The 22,272-nt window shown below is 37.4% G+C and overlaps 1 protein-coding gene across 3 annotated transcripts in view; it reads left to right on the plus strand.

Annotated features, from left to right (window-relative positions):
- WNT7B (Wnt family member 7B) overlaps positions 1–22,272 on the plus strand; it is a 97,095-nt gene that overhangs the window by 65,027 nt on the left and 9,796 nt on the right. For all 3 annotated transcript variants that reach the window (XM_035309539.1, XM_035309530.1, XM_035309521.1), the window contains exon 3: positions 17,432–17,703. In XM_035309539.1, coding sequence (XP_035165430.1) covers positions 17,432–17,703 — 272 coding nt within the window. The remainder of the gene's footprint in view (positions 1–17,431; positions 17,704–22,272) is intronic.

Below are 22,272 nucleotides of genomic sequence, written 5' to 3' on the forward strand. Positions count from 1 at the left end.
GTTTCTGAAGGAAAAGACATGAGAAGTAGCGGTGGTTTCTGTCTCTGTTGCTAAACTTAAGGGCTTCAGACAACAAAAGCAGAAAAATTGGGAGTCCCTTCCTCACTTCTTTCTTTTGGCCCAGTTTCATACCACATAGCTCCAGGCATTTGGTTGAGATGTCTAAGATACGAACCTAGCCAGCCCATATTCCTTGTGTGGAAAGGAATACAGAGACAAGCACTTCCAGAGGGTGATTTGGATCTTAATTTGACTGCATGACAGTGTGGAGGTCTCTGTTGACTATCCTGGGAGTTTAGACGCCCTACTTAGGTATCAAGCCCATTAATGTCCAATTTTGGTCTGTCTGTGAAATTTTTCCTCCTCTCCACATATGTTTCTTGGGGGAAAATGTAGTCTATAAAGTCATACCTGCTTGCCTAACATAGCAGAAATAAAAACATGACCTTCATTTAAACTCTTGGCTATTCTTGGTACTCATTCACCATTAGTACCTGCAAAAGTCATCTTAGCTGATGGCTTTCAGGCAGATACTGGCAAAGAAAAAAAAAAAAAAAAAAAAAAAAAAGAAGCTGTAACCACAGGCATATGCTCCACCACTATTTGGAAATTTAAGAACAAGTGGGAGTCCAAAATTACCACCAGATGGTGCACCTATTTAGCAAGTGACAGAGACATGTTCCACAAGAAAGGGTAGCCACAGCCTCCAGCAACCCATCAAGTTGCTTCCCCTGCTGTTTATTCTCAGCTGTGATATGAACTGAATGTGTTTGAAACATGGACCTGCTGGTCATACTATTCTGTTACATTTAATATGGAGTATGTTTTCAATCTCTGCAATGAAAGCCTTTCAACTGCCTGGATAGGGGAATGAGGAAGTGGGAAAGTGTATAGCAGATCTATGAATGTGTATGAAGGGAGGAGAAAAGAAAAAGAGATGGACTGGAAACAGGAAAAATTGGTGATGGTGAATGGTGATGAGCAGGTTCCAAAATCAGAAATGGTGAGAACAAAGCATATCTGCACTACAGTTTTGTTAAGTGGGAATAATTCTGGCTATTTTTGGTAAGTAGCTGGGAGAAGGTTGAGGTCAGGGCATTTCTGAAGTATAGCCTCAATGCATAATTTAGAATTTTAGCAGGAAAACTGCCGGTGCCAGTAACCCAGGTGAAAACATATGGGATAGTTTATTAATTGCATAGTAAAGGTGGTGAACTTTCCTAGAGAGTAAAGTGTTTTTATTCCTTGACTACTGCTCATTCCTAAGCATTTGTGGTACTCCATACTCAAAGACTAGCACCAGTTAATATACATATATTTTCTGCCATAATTTTCACAACACAAAACCATGCAAGTCTTCAACTTGATTTGCTCTAAATAAATACACTATAAATGTGTAGGACATAAGTAGGTCTTTCTTCCCCTCACACTTTCCTTCTTGCCTTCCTTCTTACATGAAGTAGTATGTAGGTTACTGGTAATCTTCTTTCAAGAACATTAGAAAATTAATCTAGAAGAAAACATTGTGAATCTTGTTTTGGTATGCTTTAAAAGATGCTATAAATAGAATTTAATATATTGGTAGAGAATGATTACTTAGAAAAGTTGTTCTTTTGATTACAATTTGACCAGTACAGAAATGTCCGATCAGAAAATTTCCTCTGAGCAAAGAATGAAAACATTTGAATATTCTTCTACCTGAGCAGAACTCATTCTGAACAGACAAAATATTTTTTCATTCTCTTTGTCCAAGCTGAGAGGAAGGCATCTTCTAAAGAAGCTCAATAAAATTTCCTTCCTATCATTTTTCACATATCCTGTGGCTCCTAGTCCAATGTGAGAACTATGATATGATTAAAGCATGGACCAGGAGATAATGGACTTGGATGCTGTTCCCAGCTGTGCCATATACTTTTCTTGTAACCTAGGGCAAGTCACTTCATACCTTGCTCTCTGAAGACAGAGGGGAATTGAAAGGCTTAATTAATGTGGACTAATCTCACTGGGACTTAAACTTTTGTGAAATACCCTGGGATCCTCAACCAGAAATGGTCACTCTTAAAGACTTCTTATCCAAACAGGAAGCAAAGCACAGATGTGTCATGAAGGGATTTGTTCTTACAGAACATGGGTCCAGGCCTGAAACAAAGGCCATACTGAAAAATCTTGACAGGCCTGGTAAGATTATTTAGTTTGCATAAGAAAGAAGTATGGAAGCTTTGGTCAGTTGTCCACAACAGTCTAAATTCCAATTTCTCAAAGATAAAATATTGTGCAGTACTTATATGTATCATTACAGAGAAAGAAAATAAAGCCCATGGGAACAGTAGCTGCTGGTTACTTACCGTATGCTCACTCTATGTGTGCTGTGATTCTTTGAGTAAATTTTCCTGTCCAAGAGCCTCTTTTTATAGCTATAGCACAGTGACATCCTGACACCAGCAATGGGGCTTGAACACATTTTCCCCTTCTTCCCTTTCTTTTTCTCCTCCTTGTTCCCCTTTTTCTTTTACTTCAGCAGTTGGGCAATGCTGAAATTGAGTTCCCTTCTTTTGTTTGCTTTTCCCTTGTCCATTGATCAACCATGTTGCTTTATTTCAGACACTGTAGTTTTAAGTACAATATAAACAGAAGATCTTAGCAGGAGAGTTAGCTGGGATTTCCCTGCCCTCTTACAGAACTAAAGTTTCTGCAGCACTGCTCTCGTTTGTTTTCAGGGATTAGTGGCAGTATTCCACATACTACTGTCAAAATGAGGCACAAGCTTGTTCAAAGAAGGCAAAACATTGATTTTTAAAGGACCATAGACTACAGTGCAACTCAGGATGACCATGGAAAGCCTGAAAGGCAGCGGTCTACCCTCCAATGTGAGTGATAGTAAGACTGATTATGGGTTTTTACACAGCACAAATTATTTCCATGAATATTGTGTCCTGCTCAAAGTTAAATTAAAAGTGTCTGCTCTAAATATCTCATATAGCAGCGTGTGTGTGCTGTCATTTTGTGTTAGCCAGAGGAACATTACATCATGTGATAGGCAAAAACATGACATGGTACAATACAGGCTAATCTAGGACTTCTCACATGAAACATTTGTTTTGTTTTGGTTTTCAGACATTTGCCTTTCAAACTGGTCTGTTTTAATTACAGCTCAACCTGAACCACAAAAAACATAGATTTGAACTTTCCCAGAGTTCAGTGGTGTTCAGATCTGGCTTTTGGTTTGGCTCATCACAGAGATAGGGGTCAGCTTCAAAGTTCAGATCTGCAAACAAGTTTCTACAAAGTATGGAGCTGTGAAGATTAAATAATGTGACCAACATCTTGTTTTAATGGTAGATTTGCAGTAGAGACACTTGCTATTTTTTTTTTTTTTTTTTTTTTATATATATATATATATATAATATTTTTTATAGTGTCTGGAAGACTGATATTAATACCAATCTATTTAAACATTCTTGTATTCATACTCCTGGAAGGGAGTCATGTCTCCTTTCTAGGTCACAAAGCCTAGATCCTTTACTGAAGCTGGAGTACTTTAAAAACCTACAGATTTTGCTTCTGATCTCTGTTTAAACTCATCCTTCAGTTCTGGGATATCACATCTAAAAACAATGGAAGCTCCTTGTGGGTAAGAAATTTGATTTTTTATCCTCATAACATTTCAAGTTTTCAGCTGAAAAGACAGTTAACTCACAGGGCAGGCATCTACCCATTTGCCAAATCCTTCTGTGCAAACTCTTGCAGGTATGGACCAACATCTTAAAGTGAACTTGTGTAGTATTTGGCAAAACACAGGCTTAGCTCCCTGATCTTCGCACAATACAAATAATAAATAAGTTACTAATCTAATAGATAAGATAGCCTGACTGGTGGCCAGACAGGTTCAGATTAAGCAGTAATTCAGTATCTTTCATGAGGTCTAAGAAGATTAGAGTAATTGCTCCTTATTTTTGTGAATCTTGTTGCTTCCTAACTCCTGTCAGGACCAGAAACTCCAGAGCTGAAAAAAACTTTGCTCTTGTGATGCTTCCAGACTCATTTTGTAAACCAGAGAGATTTGGACAAGCATCTGAACTCTGTGTATTTATCCAAAACCCTCTGAGCTCTTTAGTTTTTTAAATCTCTTTCATATGTGTGATTTGTGCTGTGTCTCATTCACTGATGTTACAAACGAGCAGCAGGCAAAGACTCTGTAAATACGAGGGAGGGCAGACATCATCACTTGAATCTCAGCTCTCCTCTCAGAAAGATTGTCAGGCAAGCCAAATCAACCAGAAATGTGAATTCAACCACACAGTTATTGTAGAAGCATTTGGAAGATCTTTAAGTAAATTTGAAAGCAACTCTCAGTTCAGCCCTTTTCATCAGAACTTTCTCATTTGCTTTCCATGAAGTCTGAGCTCTGGCAGGAAGCAGCAGTAATTTCTGGGGTTGCTGCCCAGCTATTTGCCCTACACCTGGAAGATGTGATCTCTACAGCAGAATTAGCAGAGCAGAAAGCAGGCTTATTCTGATAATCTGCAAACCCAGACTCTCCTTTTCTGCCTCCCAGGAAGGGCTGGTTTGGGATGGACTGTTAGCAAAATCCAATGAGTTCTTCTGCTACCGTGGGTGATATTAGCACAGTGGTAACATCCTAAATAGTCATATTGAGACTCACTTCATCTCACCTGTGAAACCTTACCTTGCCAAAAATGCACCAGAGAAACACTATAAAGACTGCAAGACTAAGAGATGAGTGTTGAGTCACCAGTGATAGGGCTCATGGTAGAGGTTTGCTTGTGAAATTTAGACAGTGAGTTGGTCCTCTAGGTTGTCCTGTCAGGCATCAGAAACCGTGCCAGGAAATGTAAGTAAACAACAGAACAATCAACATGCAGAATTATCTTCCAGAAAACTGACAGAACTTCCCTGCAAACACAAGATCCTCTCTGTTATGTTCCTGTGGGTGCATTTATAAAAAAAAAGGCAACATTCCACTACATTATTTGATATGAATTATTTTTCTCTCTTTATCAAGCATAAGAAATGGTCTTTTGTCTATGTCTACCCAGTTCTTTGAAGAATATCTTGAAAATACCCTTCTTTGAATAATATCTAGAACCAGAGTCTACGATGTCTGGACAAGATAACAGCATAACAATTTTTCTGCCTGGGAAGATCTGTCTCAGGCATCTAGGAAGAGTTTATCCATGACCAGCAGTCTAAAATGCTTCTTGGAGCCCCTGGAGGGGCTATCACCTTTTTTGAGGATGGGTAGTACTTACTCCACCTTCATTGCTATTAGCACAAAAAAGGGTGCAGATGTCATTATTTCATAGGTATATGACAGTACTCCTACATAGCTAGTGCACTGAAAGCTACAATATTACAGGTGGCTATGCCATTTTATTATATTTCTGTAATTTATACTGGAAATCTGAGAAATACTTTATATAAATATTTATTTATTAGATCCTGGCTAGGCAAAGTGTATGCCTTGTCTATCTTCTTCAGTTTAATAAAGGACACTGCCACTCTTCATAAACCTTACTTTATAAATGTCATGTCTAGGTAGAATTAATACTTTATTTCATACAAGAACATTCTAATTCCATACTTGATATAATGAAGTTTAATGATATTCTGAAAAACTAGAAAAATACATTAGAAGAATTTATATTGTGTTCAGTTTTATTGTTATTTATATATTAGTTTATATATAGAATAGTATATATATATATACACTATATATATTGTTTTATGTTTTAATTTATATTGTGTATCCTAATCAGTGATATTAGCAAAATCATCTTCTAGCTTTTAATCTAATTAAATCTTTCTTTCCCCCAATTAGAATACAGAACAAGATAATGGGCTGAAAGTAGGATATTATAAAGATAGGATCCCTTTTACCAAAATCACCATATACCCTCAGAAATTACACTTAGATGCCCACTGCCAGCGTAGACTGAAAAGCTTTCTGTCCACGGAAATGTGGCTTACCTCTCTGACAGGATGAGTTTAGACTTTGTCCCTTTCTTTGAATTTTCTACACATAGTTTTGGGGGTTCCCCATCCAGCTTGATCACTTCTAGAAGTCTTGCTTTGTGGCATATAACTCTCTCAATACTTGATAAGGCTCATTTCCTATCCTTACCACATGGAAAATACTAGGAGGCAGAACTAAGAGATAGGCTTTAGAGCCAACATCCTGTCAGAGATTTATCTCTAGGTGTCTAGCTTTTGTCCTGTAGATGTGATTAATTTCGTATACACTGGCATTAATTTTGTAAACACTGTAATCTAATCTGAAAACAGTATCTCATCCCTGCAGAAATAAAGGTCTACTCTGACACATATAAGACACCAGCTTAAAGCTGCAGGTATCTTACTTCTTACTGGTAGTGAAGAAATATCATCAACTCCAAATGTGGACATAAAAACATTTAGGATCTCTGAAACAGAAGCAAATGTAATTTCAGCAAAATCTCAGGTAAAACACTTAAATTAGGTTTTTGTTTGTTTGTTTGTTTTCCAAGTGAAAAACAAAGGAAAGGTGTATGTCTAACTCTCTGCAGGTATGGCATGTGAGGAGGTGTGAGTACAGGGTGTTAGGAGCAGGCTCTGCTGTGTACTTCTACATCGCAGGTAGGCATGGTGATGCTAAGCATTGCTGTGTCCAAATCCCCTATGGATTCTGGCAGTAGATGGACTGGTTCAATACCATGCTGGAACAATATGTACAGGTGCAGAGCAGAGAAGCCTCAGTCCAAGGGAACACTTCTGCAATCATGTTATCTCCTGCCACACTATGCTTTTGCATGGACATCCTCTCTACAAATGGTTGAATTTGTGTTGGATGAGAAGTCCATAGCTGCCTTCCTCCATAGACTTCCCACAAAGAGAATTCAACAGGAGGACAGCTCATTTTCTTGCAAGTCCTTCTGCCATGTGGATAAATGCCTTAACATCCTTATGTCCCTGTGAAACAGAGGTATATAGTATCTGTTGTCCTCTCCAGTTGAGAGTCATATTCCATTTTAAGTCACAATCTTCCTCTTGCATAAACAGATTTTGTCTAACATGAATTTCAGCTGGGCATCATATGGTATATCTGTAATTCAATAATTATGGCAAAGTGGTACTTGCCCACTAATAGACTCTGCACAATATATTGAGGTAACATCCATGATTTAACTAAAACGTCTCAAGAAATTCTGAAGTGAGAGCTAAAATTTCATCTTTAATGTACATGGTTACTCACACCCACAAAAACACACCCACAGACACTCTGGCATTCTCAGTTATAGGAGCTTAGCGTTGACTTCTACTTATACCTTAGCGAACCCTTTAAAAGGTGTTATTATTTAACATGTTTCTACAGCAAAGCACAGGTATGCACAATGACTTACAAGAGAATAAGGACATGACCACTGCCCTCAGGGATTTGTTATCTACATTTGAAGTGACAGAATATAATACAGGAAAAGATGACTTCATGCAAAAGGTAGTGCAGATTTATTTTCGAAGAAATGTTTTTCAACATTTATAAGTCAGGCCACTGAAGCAATTCAAACAAGTTAATTCAAATACTAACCCAGCACAGAGTCCACTGAGGAGGTCTGATTCTGAAAAGTGATAATTTCTTAATATTTATGGGCATGGCTGTTGGGATCACAGAGTATTTGTGAAATTGGGTCCATAGCAAAGTCAAATACAACCACAGAATCAAATAAATACAATCACAGAATAATTTAGGTTGTAAGGACCCTATATTGGCAGCCATGTAGAACATCCGTTCTAAACTGTTTCATTCACTATGGGCTCAAGTCTATTAAATCCGCACACATGAAAATCTGAGTGACTGAAATGATATGGTAGCAACCTACACAGCTGTTGTATACTACCAAATTGGAGCATAAGTTACCTTCAAAATAAATCTCCTTTAAAAATGTGGTAGTACTGTCCTCCATTTCTCTGACTGGTTCAGAGTGGATTTTTTTGCTGTTTTGTTTGTTTGTTTTGTTTTGTTTTTAATGTAATTAAAATAAATTATTATTTTTATGACTATAAAATATATTTATATATTATATAAATAATATATATTTAATAAAGTATATAAAATTAATATATTTATTATATTAAATTAATAAATTTAACAAATATTTATAAAATTAATATAATCTATTATATTAAATTAATAAATTTAATAAATTATATAAAAATAATATATTTATTTCTTAAATTGAAACAGGCAACAGCACCACACAGATCTCTCAGAAACCTTTAACAGGCCATATTGTGGTGCAAGAGCACAATCAAGAGTAAACCAAAATAAATAAATAAATTATGCCCACATATAGCTGTAGTGTCCCTTCCCTTTTTTCTTAATTACCATTTTTATTTCTCCTTGTGAAATGTTCTTCAAAAAGAGGAGCAAAATGCATAGGCAAACCCTATGCATAAGAACTGTTATCATGAATAGATTGACATGATTCAATTTTTATAGCAACACCTGGTTTCTCATAGTCTCATCTCCTTCAAGGACATTAGCATAGTTTAGGACCCAGTTTCTTTGAGTGGTCTTCAGGAGTCCATTCTTTATGACAGTGGGTGCAAACAACTGAAAAATAAAAAACAGTATGCTTCAAGATGCCTCCAGCTGAGCTTTTTATGTATTACAATATATTAAAACACTAGTCATCACTGAAAAGCAAAAACACCAAACATTCAGCAGGGAATCATTAAGTCCCACAATTAAACTTCAGTAGGTCCAGAACAGAACACAGGCAGGAGACAATCCCTCTGCTCCAGCTATTGCTTCCCACATACTACTTTGACAGTATTAGCAGTAGCATTGTGAAAATACAGCCGGCTGTGACACTGCACAGGCTTTTCTCAATGGTACAGTGTATGTGGGACCTATCCCCTCATGCTTCGTGCACTATGTATGTTCAAGCAATGGTCTTGTACATTCTTTCAAGGAGTGCTTAACACCATGTTTTGATTAAAACCTGACAAAAACAAGCAGTAGTGCTTTTGGATCCAAACTTGATTTCCTCATTTTCTCTAAGAACAAGATACAGATTGCTTCTTAGAGCTGAGTTAGTAAGAAATACTTGCTGCAACAAGTATAGCTTTACAAGGGAGAGCTTAAAAAAATCCTGTTTCCCTAGGTACTTTTAAACATCACCAACATAAAGATCAGAGCAAGCTTACTGAATTCACAGGAGCTGTCCCAGAAAACTCCAAATGATATGCCATCAGAAGACAGTCAAATACAAATTAGAATTACGCTCAGTTTAGAACGGAGATGCTGACTATTGTGTATAGTTGCCAGGAGCTAACTGAATATGTTTAGGGGGCATATTAAGAAAAAAAAACTGTAAAATGTTGGAAGCCTCATTACAGAGACCACTGTGGAAAGTACAACCAAGCCTTAGAAAATAGCTGTGAAATTGGAAAAATGTTTAAAAAAATATGAAAAGTGGAGGCATGTTAAATATATATATATATTAATAGATATGCTTCCAAAACTATATAAATAGTGAGAGCAAGGAGTTACAAAAAGCAAGTGTGAAATAAATCTGGCTCATGTGCAGCCCATTCTAAAAGAAAATCTGACAAACACACATGAGCAACAGAAAACAATCCAGTTAACAGAGTGATTTTAGACTGATGGCCAAAATTCTAGCACTTCCACCCATAAAAACTTAGTGGGATTCTAGAGGTGAAAATTACTGAATAACAGAAAAATCTGTAAACAAAACATTATGTCACAGCACTGCACAATCTCAGCTTTGGATATGCACCATTCATTCTCTGTCCCATCCAAGTGTAATTGAAAATGGACATTATGAGCAGTCTACAAAGAAGCTGCTGAAATAATTTGCAATTCCTGCTTTACTTCTAGTCTAGCTAAACAGGCCCATCTGGATGAAACATTATTAAAAAAAAAAAAAAAAAAAAAAAAAAAGATAAGGATTTTAGGCAGGAAAAGGGAAAAAAAAATACCACAACGAGAACACTATCTAATATGTCCATCAAAAGACTCCATCAGATTTGATCAGAAAGCCCTGCCAGAGTAGCAGATATTCAGTCTGCATCAGGTTCCTCATTCAGGAGGACTTCTGAGTGCAGGTGTTGCAAGATGAACCTCATGACCATGGGTGACTCTTTCTGGTGTTGTTTTTTGGTGGTGGTGGTGGTGGTGGCTTTGTTTCTTTTTTTTTTTTTTTTTTTTTTTTGACAACACACTACATAGTAATGATTCAGTCAGTACTTTGACAGTGAGTGGAAGATGTATAAAAAAGCTGGTCCACTACTACCATGGTGAGCATAAACCAAGGATAATGTCAAAATGTCAAGAACTTCTTGCACTGGCCTTCACTAAGAGAGTGAGTGGTGAGCAGATGGTTATAGAAATAACATCATCTACAGAGGAATATCGTCTCAGCATTAGCTTGGGGGAAGTATCACTCCAGGTTGTGTGCATTCTAGTTAACTGTCCCTCATATCAGAACATTTAATGAAGCCATTTTAGAGCCATTAGTCCTGGCAGCCGTTAGAACTGAAAACTTGTGGAGAACTCTCATTAAGAAAAATTGAAAAGACAAATTTATTGCCTTTGTCTAAAAGAAACAGCAGAAGAATTATAGGACCAATCATCCTAACTTCAGTAATTTAAAAAAATAATGGGAACAAACACCCATTTGAGCTCATAACTGAAAACAAGGAGATGAGTAACAGTAACAGTCAACAAAGGTCTGTCAAGAACAAATCATGTTAAACCAATCTAATTTCCTTATTTTGCCACCAAAGGCCTCAGAGGCAGAGAAGAACAATTTCATACCATATATTTAGGATTTAAATGAAGCTTTTGACACCACTTTATAAGACATTCTCATGAGAAAACTAAGGAAACTCTAATGAAATGGGTATATACTGTCAAGAAATTTATTTGGAGGATAGTTATCAAAAGAGAAGGATGTAATAACTAACTTGACTTGTGATCTATGCTGGTTCTGGTACTGGTTAATCTTATACTCTTGACTTGACTGAAGGCATAAACTGAGCTCATTGAATTTACAAATGAAGTCAGGCTGGGGAGGACTGCAATGAAATTGGAGGAAGTTTCAGTCAAAATTGAAAATGATCATGGAAAAATCGACTGGAAAGGAAGAAAAAAGAACAACAACAACAAAAAAAAAAAGGAAAAAAAAAAAAAGAAAAAGGAGGTAAATCAGAAAGACAAAGGTCTGTATGTGGTAATAATCAGCATCACTATGCAAGATGGGAAACATCTGTTGTGATAGCAGCAGCATAGAAGAAGACCACAAACTGATAAAGAGTTAAAAATGTACAGCTGCTTTGAAAACACCATACTGGCATGAGTAAACAGGAGTGTAGCATGCAAGACATGTGAAGTGCTACTTCTGCTCTAACCCCAAGCGAGCAAGGCCTTAGCTGGAGCAGCCTGTTCCATCTCTGGCATGGAACTGCAAGGCACAGGACAGCTATTTGGGAGAGCCCAGGGAGAGCAACAGGAATGGTCAGAGCCCATGAAACTGCTCTACAAGGACTGACAGACCACATCTAGAAAGGGGGTGGAAGCCTTTAAATGTTTAAAGGCTGCTGCTAGAAGAAGGGAACAATCAGGTTCTTAATATCTGTACAGTAAGAAGTAGTAGGTTTGTATTCAGAAAGACAGTTTCGGGTTAATACTAGTAAAACATATATGAAAACGTGGGTCCTGAAGCAATGGAATAGACTATGGAATCTCCACCATGAAGAACTTTAAGAAAGGATATATAAAAAACTGTTTTGAAGGACACCTGCATTATTAGCTTACATTAGGGTTGAGAGACTAACTAGAAACCCCCCTGAGGATCCTGCCAGCCCTACTTACTTATAGCTTTTCTTCTACTTGTGCAATCTGTTTTCACTGTTCTCTCACATGCCTCACTGTAAATTAGTAGTAAATTATAGTAAATTAGAAGGTTAGAGAAATTATTCCAATCCCTGCTTTTAGATTATAAACCAAGAAGTACAAAATTAGTTAACTGAAAATGCAAATAGAGAAAGGATCTGATCCAGACAGTGAAAAAACTCTCACTGACTCGTATTACCCTTGGACTGAACCCAAGGAGAAGAGACTGTACTGTTTTCTTTGAGAACTGCTAATGAGTGTGTTGAATAAAATAGAAAATTACAAAGGAACTAAACTTGTCTGCAAATTACTCCAGCCAGCCTTACTTGGGGGGCTATTGTCTGAGTTTCAGTTTACTCATCTAGATGTATCTCTTTTGTCCATAAAAAATGACTTAATGTGTCCTCAGCTTTCATTTGCAAAAGACTCGTCAAAAATAAGAAGTGTGGCAAAAATAATCTAACTTCAACTATAGTTCATTTTTCTTACCACCAACCTTTATTGTGTCATATAATTCAAGATCCACCGTCTACAGATTGTAAGCATATAAGGAATTTTTTTGTTTAATAGCAGTGTGTACATTTTTTCTATCATTGTTAATCCAAGATTTAGCAAAATTCAGGCTAAACAGTGTATATTCCATAGTCTCTTTCAATTTAAATTAGAGTTCTACTAGTTGACATTTGATGACACTCTTATTAATTTAACTGCTGAGAAAATACATTTCTGAATGATGTATGGAATAGTAATATTCTCATCTAGTTACTCTGAAAAACAGATGTCTTACTAATAACTATGAAACAGTTAAATCTGTAACCCTGCACTCACAGACAAATGATCAAAATATATATTTAGCGTGCATGATTCTCAGCTGATTGTGGTTACATGCTGAAAATATGCTGCTGAATATATGCATATTAGAATGCAGCAGTTATGGAACTTGTAATAATTTCAACATCAGACCATACTAAGTTTAGCGCAGTTAGCAGTCTAACTAGCAGAGATGACATCTAAATTAGGACTAAGGTATAGGCTGTTCCAAGATTGAAACAATGGATAAATAGATTCCTCTCACCCTTTCTGCCAGAAATTGCTCATTGTAGGAAGCAATGATCCAATATCTGACTGTCTGAGCAGAAAATGTCTACATTACTGGGTAGTAGGCCACTTTTAAAATACAATCCAACGTGAGAAAACAAGTGAACTCAAACAAATGGCAGCAACTCAGACTGGAAGACCACAGACAAGACTTCTCTCATGGCCTAGCAGATTGCAAGAAGTGACTCTCAGCACCTTTACCAAAACCAACAGGCTACATTTCAGTCAGTACTGACTGCTGTCTTCTATTGGAGTTACTAGATCAGACAATTTCTGTGTACCATTTGTGGTGGTTTTACCGTGCTAGGCAGCTGAACACCACAACTGCTCTCTCACTCCCCCTCCTCAGATGACGAGGGGAAGAATTAAAGAAAAGAACAACTCACGGGTTGAGATAAGGATAATTTAATTAAAGAGAAATATATATATATATATATATTATTAAGCAAATATTATTATTAATTAAACAATTCAACTAAACAGAAAAAAGGGGAAAGGGGAAGAGGGAGGGGGAAAGGGAATAACAAAACAAAACAAGTAAAGGCTATGTGGAAGTGCAGAGGAAAGAAATTACTCTCTACTTCCCACAAATGAGCGATGCTTGACCACGTCCTTGAAGCAGGGCCTCAACGCACATAGCTGGTGTTCGGGAGGAGGACAGACATTTTTGCAACGAGAGCCCACTCCTCCCCTCTTCTTCCTTTTTCCACCTTTTACTGCTGAGTGTGACATCATATGGTATGGAATATCCCTTTGGTTAGTTTAGGTCAGCTGCCCTGGTGATGTTTCTTTCTCACTTTTTGCCCACCCCCTAGGAGGGTTAGAGAGAGTCCTGATGCTGTGCCAGCACTTCTCAGCAGCAGACACAACACCAGTGTGATACCACTGCTGTTCTAGCTACAAGTGCAGAGCACAGCACTGTATGGGCTGCTGCAGGGAAAGTTAACATCCCAGCCAGACCCAGTACACCATTCTATGTTTGGGGAATTAAATCAGAACTGTCTTCTTTGACATGAAAGCAGGCATTTCTAATATGGAAATGTAGGGATCCAAGGTCTGCAATAAAAGCCAAAATAGTGTCTTTTCCACTAAAATCAAATCTTGACAAAATTATTCTTGTCTACATAAAAGAAAACATTGAAAAGTCAAACGAGATTTTTGTTCTGAGACACAGGTAGTGTGCACTTATACTGCCAAATAACTAGGTGACCCAGATATTCACAGAAAAACAAAACAAAACAAACAAACAAAAAATTTTAGCTTCCAAGTTGAGCCATATCCCAAATCTTTTGATTTTTTTTTTTTTCCTTTTAATGAACATTTTTGGAAAGATTTGTCTCTTTCATTGCAGAATAAGAATATTTTCAAAATCTCAAAAAAAAAAAAAAATCCATAAAATGAGATTATTGTTCTTCACGTAGGTATCACAGCAATCATTACTTAAATTGTTTTAGCTGCCTAACAGGGACTTGCTTAGGACTGACTCCAAGTGATGACATGCTAATGGAAAGCTTTGTGTACAGTAGACATATTATTCAAGCACAGAGGTTCCTAATCCTCCTCCATCAGCATTTTCTGATAGACTCTCTTGATCCTAGGACTTTAGAAAACTGTTGAGGTAATGCTTACCCTGAAGGTCAAAGAAAGCTTTGGAACATTCTTTAGATAAAAACTAAACTAAAAATAAAATAAAATAAAATGCAAAAAAATAATAATGGCAGGACACTTTAACTTGCAAAAGCAATCTGATTTTCAAGCCACCTATTATTTCTGAGCCCTTTTTGTTTTAGAGCTGCATTGAAACAGAAGAATAACATCTTCAGAGAGTCAATGGGATTTCCATTAAGTATTACTCCATGACTTGAGACAATTCCTTTACTGGTATAACTGTCAAGTAGGTGAAAGAAAGATATTTTCCTCTGTTCCCAAATGTAACCAGGGGTACAATGGGAACAAAGAGGAGAAAAAGGAGTATAAAGCCAGAATATTCTTTAGTTTTACAAAACTGATTAAGGGAAGTGATGTGTGAAAACTCATGAGCAAGACATAGACAGTGCCATTACAAAATGTCACTTCCTACTCTGGATACATGTGGAATACACTGAATTGAAAAAGTAAAACATCAGCAACCTCTCTCTAGCTAATCTCCTGATAAATCTACTGAACTGTAGCTCACAGCTGTGGTATTCCCTGACAGAAATATGTTTCTGCTTGTTTACGAGCTTTTTTATGTGTTTACTCTACTTACTCTCATCCTGGAGAGGAAGGAAAACTTTTCCCTATATGTCATTTCTGTTGTATCTCACATTTCCAGTCTTTTAATTTAAGAATAAAGAATCCAAATTAAGAATAGATTTATTTTTTATTTTTTTGAAAGGAGATGAAGAAGGAAATCCTGCAAGTCAACAGGTTATGTTTTAAAACACGTCTCAGTTTTGACTTCAGTTGGGGAGTGAAAGAGAGAGGAGTGAATATTGATATGCATTTTAGAGAACATACTAGGAACAGAAGTTCTCAAACTTTTTTTTGGATTGCTATCAACCCTCAGAATTTCTTGTGGACTACCAGGCATCGTTATCATCAAACTTTTAATTGAAAACACCATTAAAAACAGTGTTTAATATGGCTCTGCAGATTAGCTGCAAACCCTTTACTGTGGCCTCCTGGACCACCAATGTTCTGCAGACCATGGTTTGGGAACCACTGAACCAGACTACACACATCGTACACCTCAGCAAAACACTTGTGTGTCTGAAAGCAGAGTCAAGCCTTCAGTTTGGTGATATACTTAAATACTCCACAAGTCAGTTTAACCTTCCTGGTACCTAAAGAACAACAGGCCCTTTTATTTTTCTCTTTCCTTAAGTTACCTTTTTTATTGCTTTGGAGAAACAAGGAAATGATGCCAAAAAAACAGTTTATGATTGCTTCTTGTAGGATCTCTCCTGTATCTTGCAGAGGTTTAACTTTTCAGGAAGCTATATATGCAAATAAGACAAATAATAATAAACCCCACACTGTGCACAGGTCATTCCAGAATAGTTATGGTATCTGTGAATACTAAAATAAAAATTTATAAATAGATTCTAAGTGTTTTGTTTGTTTGTTTTTTCCTCTGGAAAATTTGTTCTTTTAATTTTTTTTCTTCCCAAATCCATTAACCATGTTAAAGCTTTATGTGTGGTCATTAAAGCATTTCAGCAACTTTCTGCAAATTCTTTATAGTTGTTCTTTGGCAGTAGTATTACAGGATTGTCTGTTTATCACCAAATAAACACACAGAGGAAAATAATGATAGCACTGAGAGGGGAATTTGTAGGGAAATGTAAATAAGAACAGCAAAATGAAAAGGGCCATAATCTACCCCTACAGTCAGCAACAGAGTGTAGTCTCACATGAGAGCAGGAAGAGGTTGTAACATCCCTTTCAATTGCTCTGCCTCTGTATCTCCTTGCTTATGTGCATCCCAAAAGCAACTCATCCTATTAATGTCTAGTCAAGAAATGGCATTTATTTGTCCCTTATATACTCAATATCGATACCTATAACAAGGAGTGGGGAATGAGGAACATTGGCGAGTAGTGACATCATTAATAATAATAATAATAATAATAATAATAAAAAGCATAAAAACAAGCCTTTGCCTTCACAGCAAGATCTCACTTGTTCCAGAGAGGAAACAATGCTTCCCTAGCACTTCCATCACTCTGTACACCAACTAGACAAGATAATGCAGAAATCACTCAGAAGAGTGGAAGAGCTCACAGCAAAACACACACATGAGAAAAGTCAGCAAAAGAGGTCATCTCTACTTCACCTTGAAAGAAAACAAAACCTACCTAGCTCTTGTCCCTGTAGGCAATTCTTGCTGTAGTTGACCATCAGCATCACTAATGGGCCCTACTGGTCCATAAAGGTGCAATAATAACCTCCCCCATTTGTGCCCAACCCTCTCGTGCACCCAGAAGGGTTTGGTATTTCTTAAATTGTCTGTACACTTTTTCCAGGCAGTACCAACTGTTAGAGCAAACTACTGTTTTCCAGTGAGCATTGCCATTGGTGACTCACCTATTATTCATCCAAAATACATACAGTTCAGCTTGCAAACCTGATGAGACAATATAATAAAAAACAAATCATATTGCCTCACCTCACCACTGCCCAAACTCATTGCCAAATTCCCTTCTAGTGTAGGGGGTTAGACGGGACTGTCATGTAGCTGGTGCTTACCTGGGGCAATGAGCCCAAGATGAACCAAACATTTAAAATACTTAACATAATTCTGCCAGAATGAGAAGCATACGCTAGAAGTAATGCCTCACATTCCTACCTGACACCATTGCTTTACATAATGTGTGTACTTTCTTTAGTAAGTGCTACCTTTCTGCAAACCCATCAGCTTTTGGCTTCTCTCCACAGGAAGCAGGGAAGCTGCGTTCACCTATGCCATTACTGCTGCCGGGGTTGCACACGCTGTCACGGCCGCCTGCAGCCAGGGCAACCTCAGCAATTGTGGCTGTGACCGAGAGAAACAGGGCTACTACAACCAGGAGGAGGGCTGGAAGTGGGGAGGCTGCTCTGCGGATATCAGATACGGCATTGAGTTCTCCCGGAGGTTTGTTGATGCCCGAGAAATCAAAAAGAATGCACGGAGGCTGATGAACTTGCACAACAATGAGGCTGGAAGAAAGGTATTCAAGCGAGCAAGAGGGATGGATGGGGAAGTGTGTGCTCTCAAGGAAGGGGGGAGGATGGCTTGGTCGCAGGAGGCATTCCCCAGGAAGGTACCCCTCTCTATGCTGTTATCCCACACCCACAACATTACCTGATGGCATTTTATATTTATGGTTTGTTACTGTTTCCTTTTATTCATAGCTGACCATATATTAAAGCCCCCATAGCTGCTCTTCACAATGTTTCTGCTCCCTAAGCCACCTTTTGAGTCCTCCCAGTAACAGAGAGGAATTTGCTAGAGCTGTTTGAGATAAAGCTAAATCTTTGCCTTTCATCTCCTTTGCAAAAATCTAGCAAGAGATGACAGGGCTTGTGATGGCACAGGACTGAGTTTCTGCATTTCTGAACTCCCACAGCACTTGCAGCTATTTATTCCATCCAAAAACAAAACACTTCTTAGACCACAGCTCTAATGAAATACATACTTCATAGCAAATGCACAATTGTCCATTCCTCACTAGCAGGCTACAGACGGCTGCATGATAAGTGCCACTTTGGAAGAAGAAACAGCTTCATGTCTACAACCGTGACTGAGTTGCTTGCAATCAAAACAATAAACATCATGGAGCTACACTGATTTATGTCCATTGAATAACAATCCCCACAGATCTCAAAGATTGCCCTGCAAAAAGTTAAATAAATCTTTGTATATAACACACACCAACCTCAAGAGAGATTTTACTGTATCTTTCAAGGTGTTTTCATCCAGGTTAAAAAATTCTACCATCCATTGTGAATATATTTTGTTGTAGGTGACACCAATATTCTGCTTCTCCCACCTAGCCCCCAAAGTTGGACTCAAATTTTCTTCTCCAAACCAACACGAGCACTTGTCTTGGCTGCCTGTATTCTGGAGACTTCTTAATGCTCAGAGCATGCAACAAAATCTCCAGGAAAGAGCAGTCAGTTGTGCACTGAAATGGAAGGTGTCTTGTGGGCAATTGTTCACTGGGATGAAAGTGTTGCATAAATTCCAAGTGATGAAAGAGATCAGTCATGGGGCATAATTGTAAGCGTAGAGACAGGAGTGATACTCAATTGATGCTTGATACTGAGGTCTAAAGAGCCTGACAGAAAACATCCTTAATAGTAGCACAATCTTTTCCTGAAAACTTGTTCTGCCAAGGGGGATAAGAGCACCCCATATTGCTATACAGTGTCATGGAGGACTGGTTCCAGGGTTGACTGTTTCTCTTAGCGAAAGTGTTTCACTTTGGTGTCATGCATTGCATTTGGATGCAAAAGAAGCTGAAAGCCACACGCTAAACATGTAACAGAGCATTTGTTACTACTAGATGCACTATGGTCCCCGCTTAAACTGGCAACCCTCTGTGGTGGCCCCCCCCCCCCCCCAATACACTTTCTTCATAAATAGTGTTTTGGAATTAACACATTTTGTTTGTGGTGGTATTTTTCAGTAATCATTTATAGCTATATATTTTCATTGTAATCTTTAATGCATCATATAGTTTTAAACAGCTAAGGATGCCTGAAAGAATTTGATGCAACTTTTTGCTTTTGTTTTTAAGTACAATCCATCAAATCCTGAGGAATGTGCTCATATAAAAGATGGTTTGGGGTCCATGCTTAGAAATAATGTTGGTGTTATGACATACATTCCCGTGAAATGAATATGCAAAGTTTTACATTATATAATAAAATCACTAAGATTTTGGTTCATCTGAGATCATCTGCTATTTGTACAAATTAGACATTCTGAACTTGAGGACTGACTGAAACTTAAGGCTAGAACAAAACTCTGGAAATCAGGATATGTTTTCTTTGTTTTCTGAGCTGGACCTTTAAGAAAGCAGCCACAGAGTTTTGTGCAATTTCAGCCTGAAATCAGAAGTCCCTTCTGAGAATCCAGACAAGCTTGAAATTGTTCCTACATTTACTAGCAATGTGGCAGTTTTGGATATTCTGGGTAAGCTTAGATTGGATTGTGAGCCAGAAACAAAATCCCCAAACAGGAAATTTTGCTTACATATGGATGTTATTCTGATGTGCTCCATGTGTTCCTTATTCAAAGTCAAGTCAGAAATATTGCATTTATGGCTGGACACTTATTGAAGTACCACACTGGATCTCCATCTTTCTTTTTTCCTCTTCCAAAATCTCCCCCCAAAAACTGGGAAAAGCTCATACTTCTCTGCTTGATCTGTCAGTACCATTCTGTTGATCTGAATGCAGCTTGTCTTAAAATTTATAAACAGTTTGGAACTAAGCTTTGGATTCCTGTCCAAGATTACTAAAGGACCAAAGTAAGGATATTTTCCCTTGTTCTGAATATGAATAAAAGGTAAGAAGGAGACCAAAGTAAACTCAGATTTTGTCACTCCTTTATTGCTTCAGACATTTTCAAATAATCTTTTCAAGTTCAGGGTGGGAATGCTGAGAAAGTATGCTTTTGTATGTATGTTTTTGTATCTTTCTACAGAGATTCCATCAGCCATTGAAATATTTCTTCGTTACAGTTCAATCTTATCAAAACTGGTAGAAGGAAAAAAAAAAAAAAAAAAAAAAAAAAATTTTTTATTTGAACATCAAAGTATTATACTTCGTGGGACTTTAACTATTTTAAAAAACATATTTACATCTCTAACAATAAGCCTCTTAAGTCTCACAGTTCTTAGTTCATACTGCATTGGTTTTTTGAGTTGCATAAAACTGACAATATTTAGGCAATAAATCTGCTATCTTCATTTTAGTCTTTTTTTTTTTTTTAAAATCCCAGAGCCTTCTAATACAGAAAAATCAGGAAAAAAATGTTGCAAAGAGATCATAACCCCACCTACAGTTATTCCCAGGTTACTCCAAAATCAGTGGAAGGCCCTTGACCTCAGTAGACCTCTACTAAGTGCCCAGAAAATCATTTCTAGAAGCATTATTCAGGAGGTTAATCAGCAGTTTTGCCCACAGAGCAATGATGTTAATACCCCCATATGTCCCTGCATGGGATTTTTCATGGACCGAGGCAGGATTTTTGCCATTTCCAGTCTCACCCAGCACTTGTCCCAGAGTTGTCACATCTACCTTCAGGCATGCCCGGTGGTCAGAGACATTTGTAGCTATAGAAGTGACAGTAATGTTTTGCTCTCATAGGGATGTTCTCAAAAGCTGGCCTTTTGCTCTTGTTAAAAATAGAGTACTGAGGAATTTTTCCTTCAGGAAAAGACAGCATGCTGCATAAATAACTGCATGAACTTTGCAAGCAGATGAGGGGGAAAATAGTTCTGGAGGGCTTGTTAATATGACTTTGTATCTGAGATGCTCAGCACAACACTCAGAAACATTACCACCTTGAAAATGCAGATATTTAAGCTTTTCAGGGAATTTTTGATGACTGTGGAAAGAATGAATATCCTAATTGCTCCACTAATTGCATCTCCTGATTTCTCTGCATTGCATTTCTGAAAATTGTTTCAGCTAATGGCAAGCTTGTGAAGTTTCTAATATATTTGCAATAAATAGCACCAGTGACAAAATCATAAACTTGCCATTGGCACCATTTGGAAGAAGTAAATGCTTAGGGATTCTTGTTGACATGAGATGCTACTGGTGGAAGATTTTTGCTTTGCAGAAAAATAGTGCCATGCAGTGTAAAAGAAAAAAGCAGCTAACTTCACCATCATTATTTAAAGGGCTGCTATGATTCAGAATGGAAAGTACAAGTGTGGTAAATTAAAACAACCCCCCAAAGGAAGCCTAGCATAAGCCTAATGCAAACATTACTGTGAAAAGGGGAAAGAATGCTTTTTTGTAAATCAATGATTACAGAGAGATCTGTGGGCAGAACTTTGATAGAGTAATGAAAAATTAAATAGCAACAAAACCAAGTAAGCTTTGATGCTGTTTTATGAGACAGCTTTCTACCACGTATTTTTAGAAACAAGTATCTTTACTCTGAGATAAATTAACTTAGAAAGAGTAACATCTGGGAACACATGCCATTTATCTTAACTTTTTGTTGAAAGGTTCAAAACAATGACTAGCACTCATGGTGAATCTCAATGATAAAAATGTGTTTGTTTGTTTGTTTGTTTGTTTTGGGGGGAGCTAAAAGAACAAGCTGACAAATTGTTAGCAGATCACAGTTCTTACCAAAGAGAATACAAGAAATATTTCTAACAGTTTATGAATAAATTAAGCTCTTATAACAGACAATGTTTGTGGTTACATGGAGAAAAAGCTGGCCTATTTCTTTCCCTTCCATGGACTCACCCATAACACTGACTGCCAGAAACTCAGCCTGGTACCATCCCAATATTTATTCCTTTGCAATGCCAATGGGTTTTGCTTGTTGTTTTTCTGGAATGCCTGGAAGACGACATCTTATTTTACATTTGAAACAATAAGAGAGTGGGGACAAAAAAATAATAATAATCAGACTCTCTTTAAAAGAGATTATTCAATTATGTGGGACAACAGGACAACATTTCCATCTAAACCATGACTAGTTCTCACAGTTTCTGGCGCCACAGAACTGTGGTGCTGGGAGGGGTTTTCTGCTGACATGTTTTGGC

This window comes from Oxyura jamaicensis, chromosome 1 (assembly GCF_011077185.1).
Source record: "Oxyura jamaicensis isolate SHBP4307 breed ruddy duck chromosome 1, BPBGC_Ojam_1.0, whole genome shotgun sequence".
NCBI classification, from domain to species: domain Eukaryota; kingdom Metazoa; phylum Chordata; class Aves; order Anseriformes; family Anatidae; genus Oxyura; species Oxyura jamaicensis.